At 34.9% G+C, this 9,971-nt stretch overlaps 1 protein-coding gene across 4 annotated transcripts; it reads right to left on the bottom strand.

Annotated features, from left to right (window-relative positions):
• Positions 1–3,071: 3,071 nt before the first annotated feature.
• Positions 3,072–9,971, bottom strand: LOC125679650 (low-density lipoprotein receptor class A domain-containing protein 3-like). Of its 4 annotated transcripts, none has more exons than XM_056156155.1 (9): positions 8,942–9,971; positions 8,179–8,251; positions 7,885–7,961; positions 5,719–5,853; positions 5,448–5,540; positions 5,185–5,346; positions 4,958–5,075; positions 4,421–4,575; positions 3,072–4,282 (listed from the first exon to the last, which is right to left on the bottom strand). In XM_056156155.1, exons 1-9 carry the CDS (start codon positions 9,042–9,044, stop codon positions 3,963–3,965), a joined length of 1,236 nt encoding a protein of 411 aa, XP_056012130.1. In that variant the 5' UTR covers positions 9,045–9,971; the 3' UTR covers positions 3,072–3,962. The 4 variants fall into 4 exon arrangements, with proteins under 4 accessions (XP_056012130.1, XP_056012131.1, XP_048775011.1 ...); XM_056156156.1 differs by having other exon boundaries at positions 4,421–4,572; positions 8,942–9,956; XM_048919054.2 differs by lacking the exon at positions 8,179–8,251 and having other exon boundaries at positions 8,942–9,073.

Raw genomic sequence — 9,971 nt, 5'->3', positions numbered from 1 at the left:
CCATATTTTGGCAATTATCTCCCCTTTGAATGTGGTATGGCCCTGCATTTGAATATAATTGAAAGCTTGTCACCCAAGAATGCTTTTCACCAACTTTGGGTGAAATTGGCCCATTGGTTCTGAAGAAGAAGTCGAAAATGTAAGACTTTTACAGACAGACGGACAACAGGCGATCAGAAAAACTTTAGTTACTTGAGCTGAGCTAATAACGAACGGACGCGTAAACAGTCGTCAGATGGCGCCCCTTGAATTTTTAGGTCACAGATTTTTGTGATGTACGTAAACTTACACAGAATCCTACTCAAAATATAACACCACCTAATATGATTACGTAATATGGTAAAATCATTACGCAATGTGATCAATGTATCATAGAGCGTGATTGGGTAAAGTCTTTACCTGGTGTGGTAATATGATTACGTAATTTTATTATGTGGTGTGATAATTTCATTGTGTGATCATTTGGAAATATTTTAATTTCTCGACTGTCAACATTTTTTTCAAACTAGATGAATATTTACGTTTCAATGGAACATTTGGCGATTGTTCCGAATGCACTTCCAATGTTAAGTGATGCGGGTATTCTAAATTCAGTATTGATTTGTTTGTTATTTTGGAACATAGCCATCACAAACGGATGATACATATGTAACTCATCATCATTTTTGTAATAAAGAAATATCTGGAAAAGTTTTCTTTATAACGGTTATATTTTGTTAGATGCAAACTTTAGTTAATATATTTATGATTTATCCATGTTTAGAAAAGCTTTGATGGCGTGGTGAACTGCGTGTTCGCTTAGCAATCGCGCTGTCCTGGGTTCGAACCCATGGATGAACACATTAAATGAACTCATGTCTTCTAAAGATTCGGTATCTCTAAGAAAGCTTTGTATGCTTATTTTTAAATCAATAATATTGTATGTTCTCCAGATTTTTCATCTGTTTGACCCCTGTTATTGTATATCTGTAAATATGTCTCATGTACCATTCCATGGGTTGAACGAAATAAACTATTCTGAAACTGAATAAACGGATTCATATCATATGTATATGTGAAAAGTTTGAAGAAGACAAAAGAGTAAATTTACACAAAAGAAATCGTGACAGTGTACACGTGCATATCCCTGTATGTGAAAGCAGTAAGGTATCTAAAGTATAAAAAGAAACGACCAGAAAACAAAGATAAGATATCACGTGACTTTATTACCAAGTCACGTAATCATAGTTTACCTCATAATACATAATGTATAATCATGAAATGACATTATCACCTCATATCATGACAAAACATAATAACATTATCACCTCATATCATGACAACACATAATAATATTATCACCTCATATCATGACAACACATCATTAACACCTCATATCACGACAACACATAATGACATTATCACATCATATCATGACAACACATAATGACATTATCACCTCATATCATGACAACAAATAATGACATTATCATATCATATCATGACAACACATAATGACATTATCACCTCATATCATGACAACACATAATGACATTATCACCTCATATCATGACAACACATAATAATATTATCACCTCATATCATGACAACACATAATGACATTATCACCTCATATCATGACAACACATAATGACATTATCACCTCATATCATGACAACACATAATAATATTATCACCTCATATCATGACAACACATAATGACATTATCACCTCATATAATGACAACACATAATAACATTATCACATCATATCATGACAACACATAATAACATTATCACATCATGTAATTGACATTACCATATTATATGACATGTAGTACAGGATTATGCTAGCATGACAACATATAATGACATTATCATATTGTATACGCTGTACAGAATTATATGATATTACCACATCATATAATGAACACATCATATCACATAATGGTAATTGCGGATATCACATACGTCATATCACGAAGTTATAACCCACTTCACATTGTTATATACGCCTCTCTATGCATAGTATCACGTGATTACATCATGTCATATCATGACATCGCCATATTATGTAGATAGCTTTATAACATGAAGTATAAAGACATTGATATTTAAGTATCTATTTGCTTTCTCGTGGTTTTTTTTTACCCCAATATCCAGATATCGATATTTGGATTTGAAATTACTTCCTGGTTTTTGTTCCAATATCAAACCATCGAGACTAAAGTCTTACTTCCTGGTTTTTGTTCCAATATCAAATCATCGAGACTTACATTCTGGTTTCTTTGGACTGGAATGTACTCTTCCTCGTTACTCTCCCTGCGTCATCACGACATTCTTTATTTTTGTGACCGAGGCCTAATGAGTTAAATTGCTCCTGTATTTAGATGTTGCATTATATACAAAATGCAAGTATTCATGCGAGCAGTGTCTGTGCGACCCTTGGGATTTCTTGATTGTTTTGAATGACAAAAAGCGCAGGCGTTACTACCTATCAGATTTGGCAATCAGAATTGATCAGTTTGATTGCGAACTTCGTCAACCGAGATGACAAACTGCGTCAAGCAGCTGCATCCGCTTCTTCGTTCTCAAACTCACGAATGAACAGTCATCAGATTTCAATTTTTTCTCTGTATAGAGATATAGCCTTGCTCTATCTATATCTAGTCTTGTTACCGAGCTAGCTAGCTTTTGAGAGAGAAATCTTTACTGCTCATTTGTTTATGGGACATTATCCGATTCTATTAACATGTAAAATGAAATAAATTTGTAATTCTGTTACATGAACCATAAACTAAACATGTTATTAAATTACATGTATAAATATACATGGCCTGTGAATTTGTAATGCCCATACGTTAAGATCACACACGCGGACACACAGAAGAGAAAGAAAACTTCTAACTTTAATCGTTATGGAGATTTAGTATTACTTTTCTTTTAAAATTGAATTAACTCGGTAATAAATCGCAAGGTGCGTTAAACTCATGTAAAGAATATGGTATATATTGCGGGTTCGTTCTTATAAATACAGGAGTTTGTATCATTGCAGAAGAAGTGATCCAATTCAACAAATAAATGTCCATAAAATATTATTTCATAATTCATTTATTTCAATAAATTCACAGACTTAATTGTTACAGTGATGCAAAATTGTTGGAAAACTTTGTTTGAGCAACTCAGGTGTTTCAAATGTGGTACATTGAATTTTTAGGGTACAATATACACAGAAATAATTCCTTACAACATAATACACTATATAAAATTATAGTATACACTGTAAACTAAATTGATTAAAAAAGGATGATAATCAAATATATCTAGGTAAAAATCAGCTGTGATAGAGAGCACATACACATGTAGAAGTTAAGGTTGTCTCTGCCGTGGACACACGTACAAGATGTCTATGCATATATTGAGACGTATATGTCGGTTTATCACTGGGGGATCAAGTGACAATTTGTATACCGGAAGTTCATATTACACAGATGATATCAAACAGCGCATTGCTCTAAATAGAATGTTGTCCTAAATATAGAGATCTCAAACGCAGCACATATTGCACTAATCATATAGCACGTAGCAGGTTGCTAAAAATAGAATTTTCCGTGTAATATTTAGCGCGTAAAAATACGAATATATATTGAGCTTTAAAAACCATATCTACTAAATACGAAGTGCGAGATCAATATGCTTTTGTAAGCTAGATAAATTCTTGTATTGCATGGTTAATGTTGGCAGTCAGATGATAATACACATGTAATAGTGCGCGGTCAATATACATGTATACTTTTCTCAGTCAGCTTAATATATAATCCTCGCATTCATCTCATCAAAATGCTATATAATCAAATCATACTACCCCTGCAAATAATTACATGACGATAGTCTGGTGATGGTGGGAACTACTAGTATTTTGAAACAGCAGATATGAATATGTGATTCGTATTTTTGTAAAAATGATAATAAGTGTTAAGTTCATCAACTAACCACCAATTCAACTGGTTGACTCTGAACAGCTGGTTCAACTGGTTGACTTTGAGTCTGAACAGCTGGTTCAACTGGTTGACTTTGAGTCTGAACAGCTGGTTCAACTGGTTGACTTTGATTTTGAACAGCTTGTTCTGTTGATTGACTTTCTGGCTCTGGTTGTCTGTTATTTATTTGGCCTTGACCTTGTTGCCCTGGTAGATGGCTTATTTGCTGTTCTCTCTGTTCTTTGATGATAGATTCATAAGAAGGAGGCGGGGGCTCACTTGCGTTTCCCTGAGGCATGCTGATTAAAGTATGTCTTGAATTACCTGTAATGAGATTCATACTGAGCACTATATATACATGTACAACTAACGCACAAAAATATACTATCTACTGTCAAACGTAAAATTTCAGTGTTTTTCCCCAGTCCCTCCCCCTACTCTCTCCCTCTTTCTTTCTCTTACGTTCTCGTCCTTGAATGATTACGTCATCGTATGAGGGTGGTGCCAAGGACAACCGCTGGGACCGAAACGATGTCCCCACATTCTCCTGGGAGTTGCCACTGTTGGTCAGTCCGCGATAAGGCCAACCATCATCTACATGTCCCCTTCTCATTCTGCTATTACAATGCACATTATTAGAAATTCTAAATCATACCAAAAAATATCAAAACACATTCTAAATAACGATTTTCAAACTAGTCATTCAAATGCACATATATGTTTCAATAACATAAACACCGTGAAGGATTTTGCTGTAAAATATTTACACTTATTTATCTTTTTTTAGTTTTTTTTTCTTTTTGTAAGAGCGGATCATATTAATATTAAATTTCAAAGGGCGTTACGTTTGTACCTTTTCTGCCTCAGAGAAGAGGGGGTGGGGGCTGAAGAGGTCAAAATGTCAAAAAATTACCCCGGTACCAATTTGTTTAAAATGTTCAAGAAAATGGGGTTGCACCAAAACCCCTCTCTAGATCCGCCACTGAATTAATTACTTACACGTGCATACGACGGTAACAAGATGCTATGGTCACGCATACACTGATGGCGAGGAATATGACAAGAGCACTACCAACCATAGGCAAGGACTCACTCACCGAGAACTCGAGTTTTTCACCTTGAAATGGAAATCAATCGAACATTCTAAAGTTGTCTGTAAGAAGTTTTACTATACTGTCACTTAACTAATGACTAAGCGAAAGGAAACCTCAATGATGACGACTTACTGCAGCGATAGCCCTTCCATCCCTCCTGACAGAAACACGATCTGCTCTGAAGAAAATCCTCGCATAATGATTGGTCCTCGCAATGGCATGACGTAGCAGAATGTGACGTCGTGGTGGTTAATACTGGACTATAGGAAATGGACCTGTTCTTCACTTTAAAGGCTGTTGAAAAACCAAGAAACAGCATTTCTTCAAATTAAGTGAAAATCATATATTTCAAAGTGCATATGTTACTGGACTATATCGGAATTTGTTACACGTACCACATTTATAGCCCTCCCAGCCGTCCTGACATCCACTGTAATCACAGGACCCTGTCGACCGACACTCGTTTTTATTGAGGCAGTGACATACTCCTAAAAATAGTACAGCTACGAGAATATTATCCTGACTTTCTTTTAAGTCTTTCTCTTCATTAGATACTTACATCCCACATGTTTGTACATGTACAAGAAAGCTTAAGATATAACGTGCGTTTTAATGACATTTTAACCGGGCGAGAACGTGTTTTCTGTTGACATGGTTAGTACTTACGGATAATATCCCCACACCCTCTTTCGTCTGAGCCATCCGAGCAGTCCGGGTCTCCATCACACCTATACCCCGATGGAATGCAAAAAGAATCCAAACCCCAACAAGCAAATTGGTTTTCGTTACAGCCGTTTTGCCCTGTAAAGGAACGTTGAAAACATTATCTCTAGGATGAACTTAATTGTAATGACAATTTGAATAAAAAGTGCCAACTGTAGGTAAATGCTTGAGTGGGTTATTATTTGATTTAGGGAAAATATACAATTTGTACCTTTGAGGATTTATTTCGCGATGTTAATCTTACTAATTAGCAAAGAGTATCCTAATGTGAATGTGTCCATTGTGACAATAGCGAGTTCTGAAATAAAGTCGATTTCATGTTATGAAAGAGTCTAATGATGCAAGGTGAAGATAACGAACAGTGATCAATCTCATAACTCCTATAAGCAATACAAATTAGACAGTTGGGCAAACACGGACCCCTGGACACACCAGAGGTGGGATCAGGTGCCTAGGAGAAGTAAGCATCCCCTGCTGACCGGTCACACCCGCCGTGAGCCCTATATCCTGATCAGGTAAACGGAGTTATCCACAGTCAAAATCAGTGTGTCAAGAACGGCTTAACAATCGGTATGAAACACGTCAGACAGCATTTGACCCAATGCGAGGTTGTACTGACGAACTAGATCGTTATAACGACCATAGAACTTGCGAAATGCTGACTTCAATCGAGACTGTTGAAACCCCCGATGTGGTTTCTTCTGAATGAAATCCCAGGAGCCTATAGTCGGGGTCAGAAATACTGACATGTATGGCACGCCAAATTCACAAAAATGAGCTAAACATAGTTTCACAGTTGATAAACTAGGTTTATCGACTGTAAACTATAGTTTACGGACCGTAAACTATAGTTAACGACGCTAATCTATATTTCACATCTGTAAACCAAAGTTAACAGATAATCTATGTTTCACAAGCGTAAACTATAATTAACAATGAAAACAATCATTAGCGATTGCAAAACATAATTTATCTGATAAATACGGTTTCATGATTGTAAAGTACGGTTTACAAGTCTGATAAATATAGTATCACAAGTTGTGAAACTAAGATTAACAATTGTGAACTATAGTTAACGAATGTAAATTATAGTTTACAAATGTGAATCTGTATTTATCAGCAAAATCTATTGTTAACGTTTATATAAAGACAGATAAACTTGGATTAGCATTTGTAAACTATAGTTTACAACCGTTAAATATAGTTTTACGGATGAAAACTATAGTTAACGAATCGTTAACTATAGTTTACAGTTCCTAAACTATATTTTACAGTCGATAAACCTAGTTTATCAACTGTGAAACTATATTTAGCTCATTTTTGTGAATTTGGCGTGCCATAGACACGGTTACATATGACCCCCGATTTACAAAGTGGACTAAGTCCCAATGGTCAATTCCAAAAATTGGGTATTTTTGAAGAATTCAGTGTGTGGGTTTACAAGAGAAAGGAAATCGCGCCTTCATTACTGACCTTTTAGGAGGTGTAACTGATTAATGTAACGGTTTGTAAAGTCGTTACCGAAGACACAGATGACACGAGATATATATCATATGAAATTTAATTAAACCACGTTACCACAGACTTTGTGGAAGACCAACTAAAAAAAGTAGTTCCACAATCATTTTAACAGTGTTTCCTGTCAGTGTGACTGTCTTCCACATCTTGACATTATAATTAGGGGTTGTGTAACACCGTTACTTCGTCATCATCTGAAGTCACGACACTCCCGCGAAGTCTAGAGTTTACAGAAAAACGCACCCAACCAGAACAAAACAAAAAGTTCCCATCATGTAAGATATTTTGAAACTATACTGTTATTTGTTTGAAATGACCCAGGTAATGTAGATTATAAATACCTAGTAAATATATACATGTATATACATTATTGTATATATAGCACAGCTGAACTTTGTTGTACGGAGCACTCGATAAATAATTGTGTGATCACACTTGAAAACTTAGTTCCGTGTCTTCACAAAAATAAACAAAACATATGCCCACTGCGTTGTTAACCCATGTCTCTTAGTTCAATGTCTCTCAATTTTTAATTATAACATATATTGATTTTCAATCTTAGTATCAGGTACTGTAATAAACTATGCCTACCTGTGACAGCCTTTAAGTAACACAAACTCAATCCACACAACAGGTAAACGCGCACTGACGCCATGTTTAATTTTAATCTAAGAATGAAAATGTACGTGTTTATGAAATCTGGATATTCCTAACACGTGACCAGACTAGGAAGTAAGACATAAAATGTAGGGAGAAAAAACACAAAGACCACACTATCATTCACACCTTTAACTATTTCATCCAGGTCTCACGAAAAACAAAAAACTATACAACATCTATTAATTAAAATGACATGTAATGGCATAAAATTCAACATGCATTTACTTTGAGTGAGTATATCTGATAAAGGTAGGTCTCTGATATACATTGTACTGTCTACAGGGGTTCCATTGTGAACCTGAATGATAAAAAAGACGCCGAGCAGATACTTTTAGTAACATATGAACGGTATATATTCACTAATTGTCTACAAAATCTCAGAATCCTGCCTAACTAAGTTAACAAAATAAGCATGACTTCAATTTTTCAAAGCTCGTTAAACGCACTTTTAAACATTAAAAAAAACAACACTATTGTCATTTAGTTCTAAATCAAATCGAACTTGACATTTCTGATTTGAAATTTTTCATGACAATTAAACAATCATTTTTATTTTATATAATTAATGATTTTCTCCATGTGTGAAGAGAATAGTATGTACTGAGTGTGATTTGTTGTTTTCAATAGGGGGTGGGGGGGGGGTGTTACAGTACTAACACAGTCTTTCAGTAATACCCTACAATTCTTCAGAAGGTAACAAGACTATACGTATCCAGGGTTACATATTATTTAACCTGGATACCCCTATAGAGAAACCGAAAGTTCAATTCACCGATTATTTCCAATGAAATTCACTAGGTACATGTACGTATGGTCGAGTGATATACCCAGTGTATCATATTCATGCATTACAAATTTTTCCTTACATATTATAAGCAAAAACACAGTGGCGGATCTAGAGGAAGCTACGAGGGATACAACACATACACCCCCTTTGGTTGAATATTTTAAACAAAATTGGTCATATTTTGCCATTTTGGAGTCTTACCCCCACCACCACTCCCTGGGCGGAAAAGGTACAAGCTTGTGTCGCATTCCTCTCTCTTAAAATCTCGCTGGATCCGCCACTGAAACAGGACGTACAGCATCATTTTCCATGGAAAGTATATATAATGACATCTTGTAGCATGATCTATTGCTCTTCCGGTTTCTGTAAGTCTCAATTTACAGACATTCTTCCTGTTTAACAGGATGATAAAAAAAAAAAAGCAAACAAACAAACTAGTTCATTTTCCTGAATTTATACTTACGCTGTATAATTGAAAATAGCAGCCTGATATAAATTTTGTAAAAACAATTTTATAATTCTAGAATGTAACGGATGTTATACGACGCCTAAATACTGGACATATCGACGATACCACGCTAATGCAAAACTATTAAAGTCCAAAGTAAATGGAACTAAACGAAATAAGCCTATATGAACGCAATTCATCTGCTCTTCCATCTCAGTGTAGGTCGGATATGAATTGAGTAGCAAATCCTACATGTAATTTTGAAAACGTAATTCTTTTTTGAATGTGAACAATGTGCGTATGAATATTGATAAATATAATACGACTATTTTAAGGGCTTGGAATATGTTGACAGAAATGATAGTAAAATGTAAATATCAATTTCATTTTTACAAATACACTAAGGTATATGTGAACAGCAGTCTGATGAAAACCACCCCATCTCTCCTTATACTTTGACCACACAATAAAACCAATTTTATTATATAATTCTGAAATATGGGGTGGATACATAGGTTCATGGAATAAATTAAAATCATCACCATTTGATCCAGACAAACTTTTTAAATCACTTCACTGTGAGAAGCTTCATCATAAATATTCTAAATGTATTCTGGGTGTACATAAGAAAAGTACAAATTTTGCTGTACTATCAGAATTGGGGAGATTTCCTCTACATCATGATATTTTGAAATCAATCATTTGTTATTGGTACAGGCTTGAAAACCAAAATGAATTTAAACTACTTAAGGATGCTTATCTATCTAGTAAATCTTTACATTT

Source organism: Ostrea edulis, chromosome 2 (genome assembly GCF_947568905.1).
Source record: "Ostrea edulis chromosome 2, xbOstEdul1.1, whole genome shotgun sequence".
NCBI lineage: Eukaryota > Metazoa > Mollusca > Bivalvia > Ostreida > Ostreidae > Ostrea > Ostrea edulis.
Note: the sequence above shows the minus strand (reverse complement) of the source record. Positions and strands in the feature narration are given on the sequence as shown.